Source organism: Triturus cristatus, chromosome 5_1, assembly GCF_964204655.1.
Source record: "Triturus cristatus chromosome 5_1, aTriCri1.1, whole genome shotgun sequence".
Classification (NCBI taxonomy): Eukaryota; Metazoa; Chordata; class Amphibia; order Caudata; family Salamandridae; genus Triturus; species Triturus cristatus.
The window spans coordinates 864,167,624-864,192,844 of NC_140587.1; the positions used below are offsets into that span (position 1 = coordinate 864,167,624).

General features: G+C 43.8%; 1 protein-coding gene across 1 annotated transcript in view; it reads left to right on the forward strand.

Moving 5' to 3' along the window:
- DOK6 (docking protein 6) overlaps positions 1 to 25,221 on the forward strand; it is a 1,435,463-nt gene that overhangs the window by 258,670 nt on the left and 1,151,572 nt on the right. Inside the window, exon 5 of the mRNA XM_085603942.1 lies at positions 19,864 to 19,983. Within this exon, the coding sequence (XP_085460068.1) occupies positions 19,864 to 19,983 (120 nt within the window). The remainder of the gene's footprint in view (positions 1 to 19,863; positions 19,984 to 25,221) is intronic.

Consider the following 25,221-nt stretch of genomic DNA (forward strand, 5'->3'; position numbering starts at 1 on the left):
ATTGCCACCAAGGGTGCTAATCACAAGTTGAGTATATTAAGGAAACTCAAACCCTTCCTCCCTCAGGCTGACCTAAAAATGGCAGTACAAGCCCTAGTGTTACCAAGATTAGACTACGGAAGCACCACCCTCTGTGGTCTCCCTAAATACAAGCTGGCTCCGCTGAGAGCAGCACTGAATGCTGCGGCTAGACTGGTATCAGGAACAAAAAGAAATAATCACATCTCTCCAACCTTGAAAGCCCTGAATTGGTTGCCTTACGAGGCAAGAATACACCTTAAAGTGGACTGCATGACACACAAAGCAATTCACAACAATACACCCAGCTACCTAAAGTTAGAAAGGTCTGGAGGCTGTAGACAACTTTGAAGTGCAAGCACTTTCTTTCTGAAACCTCAATCCTTCCACAAGAATAGAACTGGTTGTAGAGCTTTCTCAGGGATTGCACCAAATATTTGGAACTCCTTACCTCCAGTAGTGCATGGAATCACTTCCCTTATCGCATTCAAAAAAGAAGTAAAAATACTTCTAATGAACAAATCCATGCCCTAAGTTTCAATTCTAGGATGTCACCTAGTCATCTTTATGATCTGAATGCCATTACCTATCTCAGGTGGAAGGGACAAGATTATTTTTGTAAGACTATTATCACAGCTCATATTGCTCAATAACTGTATGTAATTTAACGCTTAGCCGGCTGTGGGTCCCCCTTGGTTTTTCTTTACACTTTATATCCATTGTGAATCGATTGAGGTCATAATATGTATGTTTGCTAGCACAATCACCTAATGTTCACTAACTGTCTATTGTACAACGTCCTGCAGATTCACAGTCCTCTATGTTTGTTATTCATATATTTTATATTTCTTATGTACCAATTGATACTTTTGAATGTGTGTATACCACCTCAACCATTTATGTTCTTATACTGTAAAGCGCTCTGATACCCTTGTGGGTCACGTTCGCACTATATAAAACTTTATAAATAAATAAAATAAATAAATATCAGTCCCTTGTAAAGTGCTCTCATATACTTTGGGCCAGTAAATTAAATGCTACTGGGGGGCTTGCAGTGCTGCTTGCGCCACCCACCAAAGTAGCCTTTCAAACCTGTCTCAGGCCTCTGCCATTGCAGGGCCTGCGCATGCACTTTACTGCCGCTGGTGCGTGGCACATAAAATAGTTGCCACGTCTGTGACTCCCCTTTTACTACAAATCAGTCACCCCTAAGGTAGGCCCTAGCTAGCCCTATGGGCAGTGTGCACTGTAGGTAAAAGGTAGGACATGTGCATTGGGGATTCCCTGATCTGTGCTTCAGTGGAAATTCCTGACCTGAGAGTAGTAGGGTGGCCAAGTTTGTTATGTTTGGAATAGTGGTAATAAATGCTGCGTAATGGTGTTCGCAGATTTATTATCACTATTTTAGAAATTCCACTTTTAGAAGTGGGCATTTCTGTGTGCTATGTGTCTTTGTGCCTGCCTGTTGTGTATTGTATGTCCGGCTCTGGATGACATGGGCTGGGGAGGTGCAGTGGCTCCAGAGGGGCTGGGTGAGTCAGCACTAGGCTGAATAGGCCAATCTGCATTTGGAGTGGTGGGAGGAGTAGCACCTGGGACTGAATGGGACTGTGCCTGCCTTCCACAATGCTGGCTCCACCCCCCAGTGGTGTGTCTGGGGCCAGAGCCTACACTGACAAAGGAGGTGGTCTCGCACCTTTAGAGAAAGGTGTGAGTGCCCCCAGAACTGGTTTGGACTGGTCGCAGATCCCTGGGCCAGGGACAGAAGAAAGACGTACAGTAGAATAAGTATTGGGGCTGTGACTCCATATTTTGTTGAACCTTCTTGGAGCTGTGAAAAGAGGGCTGCTGGACGCCAGGAGGAACCACCATGAAGGACTACCATCCTGCTGGACGGCCCTGTGAGCTGGCCTGCCTGGGCCCACCTCTGCCCTGTGTGGCCTAAAATCCAGCACATGGTGAGTGCTTGATTAATTTCCCTGCTTCAGTTTCTGGCCTCTGCACTGGAGAAGAGATCTCGCAAGGAGAGCGCTGTGCTTCTGCCCCCCCCTCACTAATTGCAGTGTAGTGACAAGCTTTGGCAGGACCCAGGAACCAAGGGCAAGGAAGGGGGCTACTATTTGCCCCACTTCGCTGTGCCTCCACCCGAGGGGCGTAGCGGGCGCTGCACCCGCTGCTCGTTGAGCCTGAGGAGAGAGATCTTGTGGTAAAGACGGCGAGAGCCGCCGTACCATGAACCGGAAGTCAGGCAACTCAAGTCTGACCTTGGGTGGTGCTCTCGTAAGGAAAGGGAGAGCCCCGCGGGTTACCAAAGCATAGGAGGAGTCTGTTGGGCCGCCGAAAGTCAGGCAAGTCCACGCCTGATTGTGGGCAGTGCCCACAACACCGAGAGGGTCGATGGAGGCTTAGCTCTGTGTGCGCTCCCGACTGGAGGAAGCTGCACCACTTCTATCCACAGGCCAGGTCGAGTGGTAGAGACAACGCTCTACATTTGGCCCCCGGCCGGCAAGACCCGACCGGAGTCGTCCTCCACAGAAGGAAGGTGAGCGGTGAGGACGGCACAGCGAGTTGGCGGGCCGCTCCTGACATTCAATACTGGTGCCATTGGGGTGTCTGGGGACCGGAGTCCCTAGGTCCAGGGGCCTACCTGTTCAGGAAACGGGCCGCACTGTTGTTCTCCATGCCGAGGGAGACCATTGGTAGACATGAGGGATCAAGTGAGGTCCCCTTGCCAACAAGGGCATCGTGAGAGGTCTCCTGCACATTTGCTGCCAGCAGCTGCCCTACGAAGGATCACAGCTGCTGATGGTTGTGCCCACCATTGGGGGCGGGGGGCTTTCTTTTCGATGTGTGCTTATGGACACAATGTGTGCACCCCCTACAAGGGCTTATTAAGGATGGTCACAATACTTGCATAATGTGATGTGTAGGGACCGTTCAGGGGAGTATGCCCTGATATGATCAGGCCTTGGGGTTACACGGCCAAGTCTGCACTCAGATAAGTGTGTACTAAGGTGCACAGAGGACAAGTGGTGGCATACTGGGCAGTTATGGTTATGCCCATGAGGGGCATGATGTGTTGCGAAAATGTTGGACTGTTGCCACCTAGGATGTATGCCTAATCTCTGTATGCGCAATGTTTTACGCTACGTACAGTGTCTACCAGTAGATATTGGTTGTTTTGACTTGTTTTACTGTTGCATGAACAGACGCAAAGCTGTGTCTGATATGTTCTTTGAACTGAACCTTGACATTTATTTCCACTAAAGACCATCTAATGAACTTTGTTCAAAAGAATTAAGATTACCTAGGACCAAGGCTACAGAAGGAGCGTACTTAGTATTTTAGAAGCAGACAGATTAGGGTTAGGGAAGACTCACAGAAACCTTAGCAAATAATGTCATAATACAATTTTATGAACTCACTTTTTCCATTTGCACATGTCAAAACGAATGGAGAGAATCCTTTTGCTTCTATTATCAACTCAGTGGTCTGATTTTAGGGAAGTCATGGAAACTAGTAACCATAGTAGATGTATGTTTATAGTAGCTGAAGTTTTAGTGGCTATTGTTGGATTTTGTTTTGCTTTTAGGATTAACTTGCCCACCCCTTCCAAACCAACTAAACCCAAGCCTAAACCTATTCTTAGTATTTCTGTTTCTACTGATGGTACTCTGCGCTCTTTTGATTTTAAGATATTACATGTAGATAGGTCAAGGGGGACTTTTTTCAAATTATTATTTTAGGCTGCTTTTGTGAGTATATCCATACAATAAAGGTTAAGGACTGTTATATCTGTACACAGCTTGCTGCCTCAGCTGTAGAGGGGATCAGGTATCACAACATTCCACTCCGATATGCCAACATTTGTAGTCTTTTGCTTAGACTTTTATATGGAAAAGGGCATTTTCAATATCATTTTTCAGACTATGATCTGGTTCTTTTTGAAGTCCCTATGTTTAAACATTTGAACCACCATCCAAATGCTAGGGATACCCCTGAGAGTTTTGCAAGCCAATTGCAAGGTTAAATACTGCTTAAGCCCATAGGCACAATTTTGCCTGTTTCCTTACTGACATTGAGAAGAAATGTTTAGATTCAGTTGAGGATAGGAGAAGAGCGATGGATGAAATATGAAAAACAGGTGAAGATCGAAAGTACAAAAATAAATTTGGCTAACAAACAATTGAAGCATTAGGAGCCAGGGTTTATGCCTGCATTGACTTTAGATTGGAGACACAAAGAGAAAGATATGTATGATTAAAAGGCAATCAGTTGTTCATACTTAGCTAATGGGAAGGAGTGATTATGAACATATTTTGGAATAAGGAGCAAATTGGGATCAAATTATGGAATTGAAGGATTCTGTTATTCCTGGTGTTTATTATGCCTGTTGGGAGCATGCATATTTTAATTTTGTCCTAAGGCTGGTATTGCACTTGCTATTCATCTATAGTTTTTCCAAAGATGTATTATGTAGGATATTTGAATGAGCCTGTACGGGGGTCATTTGCTAGGCCAAAAAAAAGTAGTAGTGCTTTTTCAATAGTGGAAGATATATTTGGTGCAATGATTCTTTCTGTTGGAGAAGTCCTGAACGATCTCAAGATTAGAAATGTATCTTCTATGGCAGTTAGGTTAGTTACTAGTACAGCTGGGTCATTATTAACCAACAACACGGAGATGATGACTATCAGGTCAATGGTTATGTAGAACCGCCTTGTGTTAGACATCCTTCTCGAGCAGAAGTGCAAAGTCTGTAAAATAATTAAGGTACAACAATGTTCCACCTATATCCCCGATAAGAGTGAGCAGATAAAGAAGTTAATTAAGAACATTACTGATATAATGGGAGATTTAGAAGAGTTAGAAACTATAGGGGCTCGTGAAACCATTAGAAATGGATTTGCTGCAGGGGGCAAGTTTTGTGAACTTAGGAAGTAGGATCCTAGGTTTCGTATTGAGGCCCCTTATAGTTATCACCATTTGTGCGATCTGCTTGTTTGTCATGTTCAAGGGATACAAGTCTTTGAAAGGAGAGAGGATCCCCGGGTGTAGAGGGTAGTAGGTACCTGCATTGTCCTACCCTGCTAAAGATGCTAACATTGTTTCTCTATCTCCTCCCTCTTCCACAGCAAAAGACAGTGATCCAGGCCTTGATCAATTATAGGTTGAGCTATGCCAACTCACTATACTGGGGTCTACCTGCCTTCCCCCTGAAGAGAATACAAATGGCTCAGAATGATGCCGCCATGCTTCAGCTACTTCTCAACAGGAGAGCTCACATACAACCTGGTGTGAAAGAACTGCACTGGTTGCCTCTCAAAGAAAGTGTGAGGTTCAAAGGTCTGGTTCTGACGCACAGAGGATTTTTTTACCACAAAGGCCCTTAATATTTGTCCAACAGATTCACCCCATAACAATGAGCTATGTCAATCCGGTCCTGTAACTCCTTGCTGGTAGTAATTCCTCAATTCAGAAGAAAAAAGTGGGGTGGAAGCTCCCTCTCCTATCTGGCCGCTTGGGAGTGGATTGCCCTTCCTGTACAGCTCCGTGCCACTATGGACATCTAGACCTTTAAGAGACTCCTCAAGACCTGGCTCTTAGGGTCTGCTTTCTAGTACAATCTGTTAATCAGGGATCAGACTCTACTGCCTAGTTCCGGGACACTCATTGAATAGCTGTTGGACTATACAAATATCTCATAATAATAATAACAATAATAATAAAGGAACAAAAGGGAAGAGGAGCAAACAGCAAAAGAAAGGATGAAGAATTGGAAAAGGCTCAGTGTATGTTCTTTGATGCGATGAAACATCTAAAAAACAACAACATCATGAATCCGTGCATAAGATTATTAGAGGGATTATTTATCCAATGTAAACATTTCTTTATTTACAAATCTCACATTTATTCTCAATACATATGTCTGAATGCATAATCGTGTAACCAAAGTTCAGTTTGACTATTGAGTTAACTTACCCTAACTTTAGGCCCTAACTGAAAATTGTGTTTCAACCTTGCCTGTATGTTGTTTCTTCCTTTAGCAGGTGCGTTATCATATTTCTCATTTGTATTAGACGACTGATATTAAGACCTGCCGTGAGTACTTCTAGAAGCAAGATCGGAGAAATAATGGTCAAAGGATGCCTTTTGTTTATTTCCTACCAGGATTTTGGGGTGTTCAACGTTGACCACTGCAGTCCAGGTTTCGATGAGATGGGAACTTAGGTAGTGCTCTTCACAGTCAACAATTCAGTTTGTTCCTGGTGTTGCAAGGAGAGATAAGGATGTTTTTGAAGCTACTGTTATATCAAAGTAGTGTTTTCACAGTTAGCCAGACTTTTCCCGACTCTGACAGGTCTCTTGCTGGGCTTTTTCTTAAGTGTAAAACTGCATGCTGAACAATCTTTTTATTTTCCTGAACTTCTACTGAAGTTCAGTTCTTTGCTGACACCTTCTTTGCTCCCTGAATAGGAATTCATTTAGATTAATCATTTATATGGTGAGAATTATCTCAATTCTAGACTTCCCAAGTGTTCTTGAACCCTGAAGTCTGTTCGATTTAAGTGCTTAGCTATCTTAGTCAAAGAAAGAACAATGTTTTTTTCCCATTTTTTTTTGTAAGATTCCTAAAATACATTCTGAACCCCTGATAGAGGATTTTGGAACTCTGGGCCTTTTAAACGATAGGATTCCAAGTAAATGATGGAATTCAATGCTCATTTTGAAAGTGTTTTTATATTCTGTCCGATTAAAAGGACCCCTCTATTTGTAGATAGCCAACCATGTGCAGGTATTTAGAACGTTATAGCTTTTACAGTAGGTTTAGAGTTTTATACATACCAGTAACGAGATCCAATTTTGATCTTCGAGGACAGAAGTGATGTGGTTACATTTTCTTTGGCTAGTAATAAGGCTGACAGCTGCGTGGAGATTGGACTGGAAAACGGATGAGAATTGAGTCGTGTAAGATATTCAGCAATTCAGGCTTTTGTGTTCCTGCATCTGCTTGTAATTAATCAGTGTACATTATAGCCAGACTCAGCACAAAGATGAAAAGGCTACATGCCATCCAGGGTATAGGCTACTCCAGACACAGTAACATGGGAGAAACGTCATCCAGTACAGAGAAGTACCTTCTTGTGTTATTGTGTGCTGCATGCACATTGTTCTTGCAAAGGACAACATTCACACCATGTGGGATGCCCACAAGCACCACATTATGTCTAAACATACAACACATGGAGAAACGAAAAACCCTGTTATGGGAGATACCACAAACCTGACCTGTGGGGGTTTTGGAGGCCTCTCTCCTTAGTATACAGGTAAACCTGGACTTCAGGCAGCCATTAACCGTCAGTCCATCAATATCCTGACCCTGGACAAGTGGCAGGTCCACTTCCTGCCCCCTGTACTATGGATGGGAGACCATTTTTGCATGAAGCCCAAGCTCAGCGTGCACTCTACTAGCGAGGAACACAAAAAAAAACACCTCCAGTGGGCACGTAAGTGTTAAATCCACTCAAAAAACCACTGGAAAGTCAAAGGAAAGCGTAGAATGAAACAGGATCTTTTGACCCTGCACCACCATCTGACTGAAGTTTTTTACAGCTAAGTATGATTTTTCAAACTTTTCTTACAATATGACAAAATCTGGAATCAAAAAGAGACATTTGTCTTTTTTAGGCAAGGTGCTTACAAATATTGATGGCATGCCTTGAGCCTCTTTCTGTACGGTTTCTTGCAGCTGATGCACGTGGTTTAGGTACATGTAAGGAACTATGGGGCATATCTACAAGTCAGCGATAGGAAATTATCGCCGCTCTTGCGGCCGTTTTCGGCCTAAAAGCCGCGATAATTTTATTGCCTAATTAGCAAGGTCGCGCTAACGCGTGAAACCTTGCTTTAGCGCACGAAATCTTAACGTCCAGCTTTGCATCTCTAATGAGTTGCAAAGTGGGCGTTCCTGACCCAACATGACAGGAGAAATGTCGCTAAGCGACATTTCTCCTATCATCAAGCCCCACGCTATGAAGCATAGCGGCAAGAAAAGCAGCGATAACCCCTATTATTGCTACTTTCCTTACGCCTGCTTCAGGACTGACTTAGCCATGATATCCTATGGAAGGTGGATATCATGGCTAAGTTTGTGAGGCCCTATCAACAAGCTAACGCCACATTTCGTGAGATTATCGCTGGGTTTCCAGTGATAATCTCACGTTAGGCAGTTAGCGCTAGGATTTTTATCGCTTTTGAGATAAGCGTTGCTAATAGCACGCTATCTCAGCGATAAAAATCCACGTTAGCCGGCGATAATTATCCTAGCGCTAAGTGCGCTTAGCGATAATTATCACCGGTTGTTGCTGATATGCCCCCATGACTTGACTGACTTGGAATTTACGGTAGAGCGTTTAGTATCATTAGCTCTCATTCTTGGAAAAAATGGCGGTCTGCCTGCGGGAAGAAAGCCAAAGGCAACAGTAGGAGGCTGAGTGAGATCCCGGCAAGGGTGCATAAAGCAACACCTTCATTAGCTGCTGGCAGATTTCTTCGAAAACCCTGGAACGGTGGAACAGTGTGATTAAACACCTCTCCCAGAAAGGGCTGTCACTTCCCCATATTTTATCACAAAACGACACCCGTGGGTTATTTAAATATGTAGAAGGTACTTGTCAAGGTGAAATAGGAATCTGTGAGAATTATATCTGACAGGATTTGGGCTTCAAAACGAATTAACGTGATGGCTGGATGTGGTGCACACAGTGCTGGAAGCCAGAGTATAAATTGGAAAATGCATGTCACGTCGTTTATTAATGAAAGAGATTTCTGGCGAGGGGTCCCCGTTGTCTCTGGAGTTCTTTTTACGGGTGCAAACATTAGTAGAAAATATAAATATGGGACACATTTACTAATATTTCACTCAATTCAGAGCAGCCACCAAACGTTTCAGTGCTGTGTTTCGTTTAAGCAAAAGTGCAGGCAAGCACCATGTTTACAAAGATAAGGTGCTGCTGCTTGCTTTCTAAATGCTGGAGAACAATGAGGCTTGCTTAAGACACACACACACCCATACACACCTTTGCACGATGCTGCAAACGTGTGTGCATTAGTCTAGCATCAGTTTAGTAGTGGAAGGGTATTCTTACAGTATAAAACACTTTGCATTGTGAAACTTTGTATGTGTTCTGTACTGCTAAGCACGCACCCAATGTCTGAAAAGTTTGGAGAAATAAAAGGCATCATTTTTTGGAGCAAAGCCCTGTCTTCCATTGTTAGTATTTATATGTTTATATAGTTTATTTAAAAAAAACAATAGGTGGTAGCATGGGAGCGTCAAAGTACCACACATGGGATACCCCTTAACTCAAAGTAAAGTGGACAAGTTTTGCACTGGAAAGTAAATACCAAGGGGCAGATTTGCAAGAAGGTGCCTCAGCATGGCACCGCAAGCCCTTTGGCTGCGCCACGCTGCGGCACTTTCAGTGCACAGGAATGCAACATATTTACAATGATATCTCACATTCCTGTTCTAACCCCTGCGCTGGCGCACAAACAGCTGCCATGCGTCAGCGCAGGCACCCTTGCACCATGGTGCAAGGATGCCTGTGTCATGGGGAGATACCTGCACAAAAACAATCACTACAGGCATTTTCCTCTTTCAATGCATGCTGTAGAATGCAGCGCCTAATGAAAGAGGAAAACAACTAGGAGAAATGAAACCACTTCTCCTTGTTGCGCCTCGCTACGCCACCCCTAGGGTGGTGTAGCATACTGACGCATTTTCAGGTTTAGGATTCCTCGTAAATCTGGAAATCTGTCTGGTTCCATGGGTGTTGCGTGGGATCACCCACAGCAACACCCATGGAACGCTTCTTTCACGCACAGTGCTGCGTGTAAAGGGGCCGTATTTTACAAGGATAGGAAAAGCCACACAGGGTGGCTCATCATGTCCTAGTAAATATGGGGCAGTGAAATGCGCTGCCAGTGCGTCACAAAAAGTGACTTACTGGCAGCGCAAGGGGCTTGTAAATCTGCCCCCAATCATTCATTTTCGTCAGTTGCTGTCACCTTTTACGACTTTGCACCAGTGTAAAGTGTTGATACATCTATCCCATGTTCTACTGCAGGATAAAAGGGAATGTTTTCAAATATTTTTCCATGTTATAGAAATGATTGCAACAAACAACAAAGTGATGAATGGACTGCTTGAATCAATTTCATCCACTAGCAAATCGCTCAAATGCACAATCCACTCCATTGTTTTTCACTGACTACCATTCTAGATAGAGACCAGCCATATGCAAATCAGCTTTGGCTCAGTTCCCATAGAAGAAGTGTAGAGTTTGAACTGCCTGTTAGCCGTGTTGCTGAATTTTGAGGGAGCCCCAACCCTGTCAACAAATAAAAGAGATTAAATCTAGATAATAGGGGAGTAAAACATACTCGAAGTGACTGCAGATGGGACTGTTGCACTTTATGGGGAGGTTTCCAGTTTTAGACTGAGAGTTTCAAACTGAGTCATGAATTGCTTGGGTTATGAGAGAGGCTCATCACATTGTGCAAGACTATAATGGGAGCAGCACAACACAACTGGAGAAGATTGGGAGAGTCTAGATCATGTCTAAGGTAGAAAGCTGTGCCATGGATAGTTCAGGCATTTTATAATGACCTGACATTTGAGGCAGATATTTTAAAATGAATATACAAATATCATATTTGATAGACTACTGGTTCTTTGTTCCTCATTTAGGATTTGGCAGATGGCCCAGCAAACCCATGGGGCGGCGAATATCCCAAGCAGTCTGCTCAAGCCACAGCACTACACCAAATGCATGCCTTGGGTTCCCTGATTAAATATCGATGTAAAAAACATAGTTTACAAAAATATTGTGGTAAAAATATCGAATACAAAAATATCGACTCCCTATACTTAAACAGGTAAGTACAATAATATCGATACAAAAATATTGAAGTAAAAAATTTAGATGAAAAAATGTCGACTTAAAAAAGATATATAAATAAAATAAAATATAATAAATATTATTCATATTTTTAACAAAATAAATTACATGTAATATATATTTTAACTAAATATAACAAATAAACTTAATTAAATAAAATATAAACACACAAAAATGTGTACAAATACATATATTTACTTACATTTTATTAACTCTTATCTTTACTTAATTTATAAACTTTTTAAATTATATAAAAACAAAATAAATACATATGAATAATTTAAAATAAAATAAAACATTCTATAATTAATTAACACATTAAACTATTAAAAGAAGTATTAAAAATACATTTCGCAGCACAATAAATGCAACAGTAGGGAAAATGTTGGATAGCGAAGGGGTAAAAATTACTATTCCCACTCCAGTGAGTGCAAAAGCAGGGAAAGTGCTGGATAGCGGAGGGGTCAAAATTACTATTCCCACTCCAGTGAGTGCAAAAACAGGGAAAGTTCTGGATAGCGGAGGGGTAAAAATTACTATTCCCACTTCAGTGAATGCAAAAGCAGGGAACGTGCTTTATAGCAGAGGGGTAAATATTACTATTCCCACTCCAGTGAGTGCAACAGAAGGGAAAGTGTTGGATAGCGGAGGGGTAAAAATTACTATTCCCACTCCAGTAAGTGCAGCAGTAGGGAAAGTGTTGGATTGCGGAGGGGTACAAATTACTATTCCCACTGCAGTGAGTGCAACAGTAGGGAAAGTGATGGATACCACACCAATAGAAATATAAACATCAACATTTTTATGACATTTTATTTTCATTATTAACATAATTAATATTGAAATTTAAATATATTATTATTTAAAATAATAATAATAAACATTCATTAATTACAAATTGTTTAATACTATAATACTATAATAGCCACAACACACATCTAAAATTAATTACACAATTACAATGAATAATTACTAATATACAAATTAATTGACAAATTAATATAATGCATAAATCTTCAATAAAAAATAAATTACTTCCCACCATTTACACCTATAAAAACAATACTACACACCTAAAATTAATTAAAAAATTAACATAATTAATTATTAATTAATTAATTTGGAATAATTAACAACTAATTATCAAACAATTATTAATAACTTAATTTACACATTTATAACTCTATAACATCACAAGTATACAATTATGATTGAATATAAATTTATAAATACATTTCATATAATTAAATTACTTCCCACCGTATTCCCCTATAACCCCACTACCCGCTACAGAACTAAAAACGCAAAATTCAATATAAAAATAATTATTAAATACTATAAATAACAATCAAAATCTATATAATTAAATTACTTCTCACCCTATTCCCCTATAAACCCACAACCCGATACAGAACTAAAACGCAAAATTCAAGTTAAAAAAAATATTAACTACTAAAATTTTAACACATATAATAAAAATACTAACAATTCTCATACAAATTACTAAAATACATAACATTAATAATGAATCGATATTGATAACAACTATATTTTTGTTAACGATATTTAACACTTCGATATTTTTGCAATCCATATTAATTACCTAACAATCGATATTCTTTACCGCAATATTTTTAACATCGATATTTCTTACCCACGATATTTTTACCTCAATATTTCTGTAGGTCGATATTTACACATCGATATTCTTGCTCTGTACCATGCCTTGCTTGCTGAAAGTGCTTCCGCTAACACATCAGGAATAGTTTTGGCAGCACTCCACAGTTCTTCCTGATCCACAATATCATGGCTGGCTGGTAGACAAATTGGCATCTTTTTGTTTTTCAAACACAAGGAACTGCATTGTTGTGTTTTTCTGCTGAAGCCTGCCATGCCATGGAAAACGTCATCAGAAGCCCTGCTATAAACGGTGCACCCCTTCCATTGGGATGCGACCAGTGGTTCTGTGGCTGCTAGCCTGCCAGAAAGATGTATTCAAAGGATGATTTTACACAGTTGACAAGACAACAGCTCCACGACCTCTAAATGAGGCTTGTAAGCGAAGAGTGGAGATTGTATCTGCCAATCTTTGGCAGATACCCCCATCATTACTCGACTGTAAATTAGACCTTTTCACTTTTCCTACTTTCATGACTATTTGATGACGCACAGGCCCTACCATGTGTCAGCTGTTGCCCTAGTTTAAAATTATTTATTCAACCTTGAATCTGTTTCAAGTTTTCTTAAATTGATTTACTTTTTCCACTTAGACAGTGGTGGTTCTTTAAAAAAAAACAAATTTATACCGATATTTTTTGAGGAGCACGTAGATATTTAATGGAATCCCTAGTTTGCAAATATGGCTGAACATCCTAAGTGGAGTTATTAGGGTTCCCCCCTTGAAACGTTCAAGTAAAAATGGGATTTTGAAGTGCACTTTCACAAAGTGCAACAGGTATGCAAATCATTTTGTGGATCGAGCTATATTATTTAATATGAAAGTGCAAACATAGTTTTCCTTCATGCCAGTCAGTAATTTGTTCCTGCCAAAATCAACCCTTTTTTCTTGTAATTCCATTTTGAGATCTTCCTCTGAATTCAATTGCATAATATAGATTCCTCCAAACAACCACTACTCAAATAGTATCATGTTCATTCCACTTATTGAAAGGTCACAAGCCTATGATCAGACCATGCTCTCGTAATAACAACATTATCTAAAATATCTATTTGCACTGTGTTAGAAATGGGGGTCTCTAGTTGGCAAGGGCTTGCACCTTTGTCCAAAGAGGGACCCTTCTTCCTAGTCAGGATAAGGGAGTTACACTCCTAAAATAACCCCTGCTCACCCCCTTGGTAGCTTGGCACGAGCAGTCAGGCTTATCTTAGAGGCAGTGTGCAAAGCATTTGCACATAACCAACAGTAATGCACTGTAAGTACTACAAAAGGACACCACTCCAGTTTAGAAAAATTTCCAATATTTTTATATACAAGGCCAAAAACGATAAAAATCCACAATCCAGTACTAAATCAACAGGTATCAAAATACGCTTTAAAAACAGTTCCTTGATGTCGATAACTCCGTCCAGGGCTATCACGGCGTCATGAGCAAACAAATCCAAACAGTTCTGGCTGATCGTGGCGTCGCGGGCTAGCTACGGTGTCGGGAACACCCGCAAACAGTACCTTTTAGAAATGCAGGGTGCCGGCAACCTCTCATTGAGTTTCCGAAACACGGCATCCGCAGGCGTCGGTTCCGGAGGTCGGTGCAGGAGTCATCGGGGCCCTTGAAGACACACGCGTTGCAGGTCGAGCTCCTCTCTGTTGGAGCCAGGAGCGCTGGCGGCAGTTGACGGCGGGTGCTGCGGTGCGAAGTGCAGCGGTGCGGCGTGCGTGCCCTCAGGTCGCAGTGCGAGCAGCAGCTTGGTGGCGGTGTCAGATGGCGGCGTCGGTGAGACCAGGGTCGCGGTGCGAGATGAAGGCGGTGCTCGTCACGGTGCTAGCAGGTCACAGTGCAAGCAGCGGTGTCGTCGGCTGATGAACTGGAGTCGATGACGCCGGCTTCGTTAGGCCAAGGCTGTGGTGCGGGATGAGGGCAGTGCGTCATGTAACTTTACGAGCGGTGCAAGCAGCAGCGTCGATTTTGGCGTGGAGTGGCATCGTCGGGGATACCAAGGCGTCGTTGTGAAGTGAGGTGGTGTGGAGTGCGGTGTCCACAGGTCGCGGTGCGACCAGCTGCTCGGTGGTGGCTTCAGCAGGTGGCGGCGGTGAGACCAGGGTCATGGTGCGACGGTGCCCTCTGCGATGCCAAGGTGTCATCATGAAGCGAGGAGGTGCGGAGTGCGGTGCCTACAGGTCGCGGTGCGAGAAGCGGCTCAGTGGCAGCATCACCAGGCGGCGTCAGTGAGACCAAGGTCGCGGTGCAGCATTGCGGCGGTGCCCTCTGCGGTGCCGTCAGGACACTGAGTCGGCAGTGGCATCATAGACGTCGTCGAGTTGCTTTTCCTCTGTTGCAGCACAAAACACACAGTCCCCAGTGCTGCGGGCAGAAGAGCTTGAATTCTTTATTGTTCCTGAGACTTCTTGAACAGAGGGCAAGCTGCACCTCAAGCCCTTGGAGAAACTCACAAAGCAGATTGCAGAAAGTTCAGTCCAGTCTTTTCCCTGCCCAAGACAGAAGCAGCCACTGTAGGCCAACACAGCAAAGCACACAGTAAAGTGGTAGGTCCTCCTCACAGCTTCTCCAGCTCTTCTTCTTGGTAGTCTTCTTGATCCAAACGAGTTCTAAAGTTCAGGGATCTGTGCCCCAATATTTATATACCAAAGTCCTTTGATCTCATAGGCAGAGAGTGTCTGTGCCCAGCCAGAACAAGTTCTGCCTTCTCTGGTGTGATTTCCTGGCAGGAGGTGGAGACAGCAGTGTCAGAGGCAGACCAGGCCCTTTGAGGTGCAAGGAAATCTCCTCCTCCTCCCCCCTTTGCAGCCCAGGTCTATTCAGCCCTTTCCTGACCCTACCTAGACTATCTGGAGCCACTCCTGCTCCCCAGCCTTCTGTCATCCAAAACCCAGACAGGCAATCCACATTCCAGCAGGGGCACACAGGATGACTGAGCAAGAAAATTCCTACCTTCTAAAAGTGGTATTTTCAAACACAGAATGTAAAAATCACCTTCACTAAAAGATGCATCTTTAGATTCTGAGTTCAGGCATACTAAATGTTATTTCCCTACCTAGTTACCAGGGCCCGTTATGTTTGTAAGGTGTTATAAACAAACTTCCCATTCTGTCCTATGGGGGAACAGGTAGCTTTGCAATAGTGAAAAACGAAATGGGTTGTAATTCAGTATCAGGACATGCCACACACACCAGGGCATGCCCTACCTTTAACATACACTGCACCCTGCCCACAGGGGTACCTTGGGCCTACCTTAGGGGTGACTAACATGTAGAAAAGAGAAGGTTTAAGGCCTGGCATGTGGGTGCACTTGCCAAGTCGACACAGCAGTTACCAACTGCACGCAGTCTCTGCAATGGCAGGTCTGAGTTGCCTTTTTAGGGCTACTCGTGTGGGTGGCACAATCAGTGCTGCAGGCACACTGGTGGTATTTGATTCACAGGCCCTGGCACACGCTGTGCACTTTACTAGGGACTAACAAGTAAATCAAATATCCAATCATGGCAACACCAATCCATAACACACTTTACCCACAGGAGCACTTGCACTTTACCACTGATCAGCAGTGAGAATAGTGCGCAGAAACACTACGCCAGCAAAAACAGAGTCAAAACCAGGAGGGCAGAAATCAAAAACTCAGGATAAACACGCCAAAAGATGCCAAGGCTAACACACTGCAAAGCTGTATTGCTCTGTAAGAGCAGCGTGCTTGTCAGACAGGATTGCACAAAGTAATCACTCAATAAAAGTGGACCGTTTAGCCCTCTTTACAGCACTTTATGGTACCTGCACTCCTCCAATAATGTGCTAGTCGTGGGCATCTGGAACATTTTTTACCATGATGCTTCTCAGTAGCCCCAAAGGTCAGAGCAGCAGAGATCTAGTAAGACCCCGTAAAACTACACTGGCTCGGAACTATATGAGCATTGGTGACCCACAAGTACCATGCCACATTTAACAGCATCACAAGAATGGTCCAGTGGCTTAACAAAACTTGAGGGGGGACCCTGCAAAGTGCCGTCAGGGGGGCCCCCACGTTCCGAATCCAGTCCAGAGCTCTCAGGCCAGGGACCTGCCAGTGCCGGACTGGGTCCCCAGAGCTCGTCCCCCTCCTGCACCACAGGGGATTTTGTTACGCCACTGGAATGGCCTTAAATGTGGTTGAATGCTACAACCTCTCCCAGTTCTGTAATCTGTTAAATGGTAGAGGTGTTTTTTGTGGTTAGAGGTCCTACAAGCGCAGGCAATTTCTTAGTTGATGTGGATCACACCACTGTATTTTCTAGCAAAGCAGAGAAAAAGGGTCTCAGTAAGGGACTTCTGTTTACCTTTCATACCTTCTGCTCCTTTAATTAAATGGACACATGAACAATGAAGTGCAACTATGGCAGTAAAGAGTCTTGTGCACCCTGGGATTGAAAATTATACCAAATCATGCCCCCAGCAGGTATGTCATAGTTTTTTGTAAGCCTGAGTCAAAAGGTTTGTGGGGCTCCAAGTGACAAAAAAATCTGTTTTGAATGTAAACTCTGAAGGAAAGAGAAAACATGGCAGCTCCACCATCTGGTGCCAACTAGTAGTTTTCACTGTTAGCTGCCTCATTATTTATAATGAAAGTTGCTTCAAAGTCCATTAATAGATTTTGCAGCACAAGAGCAGGGCCTTGAGAAAGCACGGAGTCTATGGAAAAATGTTTGCCTACCCTGCCCCTTCTGCGTGGGATCTATGGAAAAAATGCGTGTCCGCCCTGGTCCTTTTGACAGTCATGCTACCAAACTTTCTTTCATTAATGTATGTTGGCTTCAAATTGAAATGTAGTACTTTTTGGTTAGTTCTAACTGAATTTTCTGCTATGAACATGTCCTCTTTTCAGGGATGGGTACCACTATAAAAATATGATGGGGCACTACGGCGCAAAACTCTCCATATACTGCCCCCCCAGTGCACACCTTTCTCCCCAATCGGCATCCACGAGCAGGAAATGGAAGGATTTCCTTCTTGCTCAGTGGACACGAATACAACCAATTCTGGAGCTGCTGTCATGCAGAAAGCAACTCGATGATTGGTGGGAGCAGGATAACCCAGTGCTCATTTTGAGGCTGGGGGCCTGTGCCAACAAGCCCCTGGCGGTTTCACAGCCAGGGGATTGCTAGGTGCACACTGCGCATGTCGGGTTGGCCGTAGCAATAGAGCCAGACAACCCGACATCTGCACTGCCCGGGCAGCTGTAATCCTGCAATTGCAACTTCAGCCCCGCCCCCTGCCCACGCACTGCGGCGTTTAAGCAAAATGTCATTGACATGCCATTTTACTTATTTGTGTGTACCTGGTGTGCTCGCAGCAGGTGGGGTGAAGCTCCTCTGCTCAAACGGAGGAGCCGCCACTGCCTCTTTTACAACACACAGTTGCTTCATGTATCAGTGTTCTAAGGATATTCAGGGGGGCAGATTTACAAGCCCCTTGTGTCACTTTTACGCTACCGGTGCGTCCCTTTTGTGATGCAATTGTGGCATAAAAAATGCGGCAAATTTACAATGTGACGCATCTAGGGGGATGTGTCACATTATAAAGCCCTGCGTAACATTATACCTGCGTCAGGTATAATGTATGCAGGGTAGGCGTTCCCACGCAGGAAAGCCTCGTAAAAGTGACGCAGTGAAATCTACAAGATTTCACTGCGTGACGTATAGGACGCCACTGTGTCAAAACCTTACGCCTGCTTCAAGCAGGCATAAGGAGTGACGCAGTGTATTGGAAATAGGCCACAACATGTATTGCTGGAGTTGCGTCGTGCTTGAGACACGACTCCAGCAATGCGTGACTTTTCCACCAACAGATGCGTCAGAATTTCTGATGCATCTGTCAATCCTTGTGCCATAGTGCGCCGTATTGTATATACAGCGCATCTATGGTGGCGCAAGGGTTTTTCATTGAGGCGCAGGAAAACTGACGTATCTACATAGATGCGTCAGTTTCTTGTAAATCTGACCCATCATCTGTTGATTTTAAGATCGCTATTGAGCATTCCAATGTAGTTTGAGGGAGCTAACTCCCTTAAAAATACTTGTTTTGATGTTTCCTGTATTGAAATACTATGGACCTGATTCACAAAGGTAAACTTACTCTTTTGTGTAAGTCTATGGGTTCTTTTGATTCACAAACTACAAGTTAAAGGTAAGTTTACAACCGCGGACACTGCACAGCTGGCCAGAGAACTCTGCACATAAAAACATAGGAGAGGTCTATCTTTTTATGTGCCGAGTTCCCCGCCCCGACTGAGAAGTCTCTAAAGTTGTAAACTCACTACTAATCATAGTTTGTGAATACCAAAAAAAAGTAAACTTACACTAAAGTGTAAGTTTACCTTGGTGAATTAGGCCCCTAAGTTTGGAAAGTGTTCTTTATAGATAGTGAGTCGTATTTATAGAGCTATCCCTCTTCAAAATGAGTCATGGTGGTTAAATTAAAATTATATTCTGTTATAGTGTTCAGAGTGGAAAAAGCAAGAAAAACAGGTAGAATTAATAAGGAAAAAAGGCAGCATCATTTAAAAAAAGAAAAAAGCCAGGCGGTATGAACTGATGAAGTGTCACCGTGGTTTGTGTTTATTATGCAAACACCGCTCAGCCCCAGTGCCCCTCCCCCACAGAGTCTACAAATCTTTGTGTTTATGCTAGATCGACGACCAGATGGTCTTTGGGATACTGCAGCGTTTTACTACAATGGATGACCACCCTGCTCAAAAAAGCAAAGCTCATTTGAGAAACAAATGCAAATGAAGAATGTAAAGCATATGGCCATATGGAAAGGCTTCTGCCTTTCCTCCCATCAAGCATTTTAAATGCATATATTATCATTACAAATTGTGTTTTGTGGATTTTGCTTTTTCTGAAGAATATACCATAAAATGCCATGCTTTGTCATTTTTTAATTATCCAGCCCATTAATGTTCAAACAGGTAAAGCTTTTATCTTTGAAATAAGGCCATTTCTTCCGAGCTGCTCTCTCGTAAATGTAGGTTCAAGCTTGATTGAGCAGGTAATAGTAGGTATATTATTTGAACCAGAACCTTCAATACCTTATTTAAAAAACATTCCAATCTCCAGTTGAGACTTGAGCTGAGTCATTTTGCTATTCTCTCTTAGTCATGCAGAGTAAAGCCACAATAGCGTGCTGCTGATGTGTTTTGTTTTTTTTGTTTGCAGAGCTGGAAGCGGAAGAGTGGTGCAAACTTCTTTGCGTGGAGTGTCTTGGCACCAGACTTAACGACATCAGCCTGGGGGAACCGGACCTGCTTGCTGCTGGGGTCCAGAGGGAGCAGAATGGTATGTTCCAAAAACAATGTGTCGCTGTCCTCAGCGGGACTTCAATTTATGTTGTTTTATGTCAATGTTCTGCTTTTGCGCCATTTTGTATAACAAAATGTCAGATCACTGTGTCCCACCGATATTTATGGGACGACGGTGTTACTGCTACGTAAAACACGTATTGGTACACTTCTTCAGACGTGTCTCCCACCATGCTGCCCTTGTGCTGAACTGCCTGCAAGGTGTCCTCTGTTGGCCACTGCACTTCCTGTGCCTTCTCTCCACAGGAAGTGGTGTCCGATGGCTGGAGCATGGGCTAAATGATCTGATGGACAGGCTCAGATTGGGAAGGTGGGCATTCGGGCGGTGCTGAGGCCCCAAAGCCCGAGGCCAGATGTGTGCCGGTTTCCCCAAAGTTCTGGGGGGGTCACGCTGCTCCTCTGATCTTGAGAGTCTGCAGCAGCCCCTCCCCAACCTAGAACAACTATCAGGCGGCCTATTGTTGCATACTGAATTGCAATGGCCTGTCCTGACCTGCCACAGCATGTGGTGCCCCTCCTTCGACCCCTTCTTAGGGCATGTCAGAGAGGAATTGGCAAGGGACATTCTGGTTCTGAGCAGCAGACTCCATGCTCCCCTCCCGGGGGCAAGTGGTGGTACAATTTAGGAGTTCTGTTTTTTGTTGTCCCAGTGGGTGGTGACACCTCAGTTCACTGTGGCCAGGAGAGGTATTTTTCTACACTGCCTTAACAAATCCAGAAATAAATAGGAAGGCAAAAAATACCTTTCCTGTTATTGCAGTTTTTCCACTTTTATTTTTATTTTTAGAGTTTTATATAGCGCGAACTAGACCCGAAGATATCAGGTATCAGAGCGCTTTACATGAGCACCAGTTTCATTACACAAGGACACATTCATTTTTTGTTAGGTATGGGGACATTATGTGATTTGGCCAGAATCACAGGAAGTTGAGCATCCCTGCTGAGACTCGAACCTGGTTCCCCAGCTTCAAAGTCAGCAACCGCTCTGGCCCTAAGGCTTCACCCTCTCCCTTAATGGAGAGGCTTGGTTACGCAGTAAATGTCATCATCATATGCCTTACAACAGGGGTCTTCAAACTGGGGGTTGAGTCCCCAAAGGGGGGCCTCAAGTGATGCCAGGAGGGCACAAGGCTCTGGCCAAAAAAACATTATGCTGATAACAGTGCCTTTCTCCCTCTTGCTCTGGATCAAAGTTTAGGGATGAAAAGTAAGTCTCTAAAAATCAATAGCCGCGCCCATCATCTGCAACCACCAGCAAAAATTAAGTACTGTACATTTTTTTGCGTTGTTGGACAGGTAGTCAGTCTTTGGGTTTTGTGACTCTCAACCGCAGTTTTAAAGGAAGTCAACAGCATGGAAGGAAGCCAGAGTCCTAAATTCTCATCTGGAATTGAATTATTCACCAATGTTTGCATCCCCAAAATGCTGCAACAATCGATGGCCACATTGCGTCACTCTTCGGTGAGTCAGCGGACAAGAGAAAAACATACACAGTGATTACCAGAGAAAAAGTTAAAACTAGTTATCCTAAAACTTAACACAATTACAGTTGGCCAGCAGCTAACTTTGGTCCTTATTCAGAGTTCGGAGGACGGGTTACGCCATCACAAACATGGCAAGCATCACGCCTGCCGTATTGCAAGTGCATTACAGCCTATGGCACTTGTATTGTTGCAAACAAGATATCCCCACGTTTTGGAGTATCCTGTCCACCAAACTCTAAATAAGGTCCTACATTCTTAATGAAAATATACTTCAGGTTTTAGTGCTTACAATAGAAAAGTGATGCCCTTATTCTACTCATAAACAGAGCGCAGTGGTTGAACTTTGAATTTGTCTTGCAAAAATGATAACCATGTAGGTACTGTAAAAACTGTAATAAGTAATTTCATGTGATTGGTGAAGTCACTGTGCCTTTTAGGTTTCTTTTGGCGGTTGGGTTTTAGGACTTTACTACATCCCTGACCACAACCTCACATGTGGCAGGAGGGCATCCTTTCACATTTGGAAGCAACAGAACAAGCAAAGACCGTCATTATGGCCCTTTGCTTGCTGACGCTCTACCTCCAGCTGCCTTTGTCATTTACTGTCTGCCTGCTTTTTCCTCCCACTCTTGTCTCCTGCATCTGCAGACACAAACCACCTTCCACCGCACCCGCCACTTTTGCTGTTCTATCTCCCACACACTGGGCACTGTGAAGAGGCTGTTGTTTCTCCCACACCCTGGACACTGCAAGAGGTTGTTGTTTCTCCCACACACTGGGCACTGTGAGGAGGCTGTTGTTTCTCCCACACCCTGGACACTGCAAAGAGGCTGTTGTTTCTCCCACACACTGGCACTGCGAGGTAGCTGTTGTTTCTCCCACATCCTGGACACTGCAAAGAGGCTGTTGTTTCTCCCACACATTGGCACTGTGAGGGGGCTGTTGTTTTTCCCCCATGGGACACTGCAAAGAGGCTGTTGTTTCTCCCACACACTGGCACTGCGAGGTGCCTGTTGTTTCTCCCAGACCCTGGACACTGCAAAGAGGCTGTTGTTTCTCCCACACACTGGCACTGCAAGGTGGCTGTTGTTTCTCCCACGCCCTGGACACTGCAAAGAGGCTGTTGTTTCTCCCACACACCAGGCACTGCGAGGAGGCGCAGAGCATGCGAAGAAAGTGGGCAAATTCCCAATTTCTTCTGATGTTAGGGACAGATATCCATTTATTTTCAGGTTAGGCCATCTTTATGGTATCCCTAAAGCATTCAAGCAGCCTGATAATCACGTTTTAATCTCACAATGCAGCAGCTACTCAAAGACTACAGGTAGGCTCACAAAAGACACTTTAGGGTACAACTCTCACATTGGTGTTAGGTGTTTGTAACACATCATATTCAGCTGTCAAGTATACATTCCACGATACGACATGTAGTCTACAGAAACTTCTGAACTGCAACTCCAAGAATATTTAGAAAGAAAGAAATAGATGACCTACAAAACCTTAGGCTAACTGATGGGATCTCTAAAGGAGGATCTCCAAGCAGGGAGATCCGCCTATTATGTGGAATAATGCATCTCCAGGTGTGCATCAAAAAGGATATTGGAACTTACGTGGAGTTCTGTGATGGCATAAAAGATATATGTTCATCAAACTCCTTTTGCAATGAAATATCGTTATAATGTATCTTTGGAGGTACATTGTTGCTTATACCCTATGTAATTATTTGTCAGCAACTCTGAAGTGTAGGTTATTTCTCACAAAACTTTCAAATTGTGAATTGCAAGATGGTAATGATTGACTACCTCACTTAGGGCCCCTTATGAATGGCAGGCGGATCGCCCCCGCTGGGCCGGCGGTAGCCACCCCCGGTCCGGTGGGGGCAATATGCCCGCCATTGTTGCCTGAATGACCCCCCGCCATATTAGTATGGCTGGGGGGGTCCACGGTGGGCGGAAAGACCGTCCGCCGCTTTTCCGCCAGTCGATTAGCCGACCAGGCGGGAAAAGGTCATGACATGGTGGCGGTGTCTGCAAGACACCGCCATCCATATCATGATGAGTGCGGAGATGAGCCTTTACGCCGCCATGGAAAGGCATGCGGTTGCTGCCTGCGGGGGCCCATTGCGGGCCCCCTAAGTGTTGGTGGGTTGGGGGGTGCACTTGGGGGGTACCTGTGGTATCCCCCTACATTGGCAAGGACAAGGTGGCAGGCACTGCACAGTGCCTGTCACCTTGTGCATGCCAATGCACAATGTGCATTCCCAGCATTGTGGCGGGCGGTGCTGTGAGCTCTGCCCCCCACAATGTTGGGAATGGGGGATGCCACCGCCACGGTGGCGGTGGCATCCTAATTGCAGGTGCGGGACCGCCGCACCCCTGGCGGACGGTCTCACATTTCATTATGGTGGCGGGCTTTGTACGCCCGCCATCGTAATAGACGCCTAAGTTTGAATTTTGCTATGTGGTCACTGTCCTGATCATCTGCAGAACTAAAATTTATAACTAGGCTTTTGCGTTGCTTAGGGCTTCTTGTACACATTTATTTATAAACACCTACTGGACTGCTTAATATAAATTATTCCAGATTTTAGAGCATGCCAACCTTGACACTGTTTTACATTTTTAATATTAGTGTACCTCCACATTACATAGTGTATATTACTGAGCTCATTGCATATTGTAGGCTGCAGAGTTAATCAAAGACAATCCAATGTACAGCTACTAATAAAGCTTTTAAGTGAAGCCAAATTTACAGCCCAACCTAAGGGTGCAAGCTAATATTGAAGTAAAAACTATAAACAGTCAGGCTTTTCAAAGCACTTACCAACGGCAGTCCAAGCTTTTATTCACTCATTTTTCCAAACAAGAAATTCATGACGAGGTATGTATCAGGAGCCCTTTTCATACAGTAGCACAGTCCAGTTTTCTTCCCTCTATCACTGTAACAGGCCATGAGAACACAATCAGTAACAGACCTACATGTACAAGTATTTCCCTGTCACAGGAGCGGATGCCACTGGGAGAAGCGATGAAGCAGTCATTGTAGTCAGATGTATGCGCATGGTATTGCTTTCATACCTGAGTCCACGCGTACATTTTAGTGACTGTCAATTATTCAACTATGCTTTCTGGAAATACTGAATATGCTTTTACAGATATTTATTATACAACGCCATTTTTCACCAGGATACACCAATTTGATTAAATATTTTTCAGGCAGGATCCATTCTGCCCTTTCGGCCATTAGGAATAAATGAATTATAACTTACGGCATGTTTTTAGAAAGATCGACATTGCTCGCTCTTATTTTTCAGTTGCTTCCAAATGTCATGTTCCATGCAGTCATTTCATAGGCATGACTAATTTCAAATTAGGTGGGCTTCGTCTAGACTACTTTGATTGTCACTTCGGTGCCTGGTTCGGCTTCAGCTGGTCACATGAAGCCTATCCACTTATGCAGCCAGTTTTCCCCTATTTGGCCTCTCGGGACAACATTCAATTTTTGATAAGAAAAGCCTCACATGTTGGGGAAGCAACAGGCAGTGGTGTAGCATGGGGTTGGGGGTGCAGTCCGCCCCAGGCAGCACTCTTTTTGGGGGCGGTGGATGTGAGCAAGTCGTGTCTGTCGACTACCACCAGCCCCCCAAAATCAAGTAATCCGTCAAAACGCCACGACTCCCGCGGGATCAAGTTGGCCATTGGCCGACACCCCCGCTCTTATTTGCACTTGGC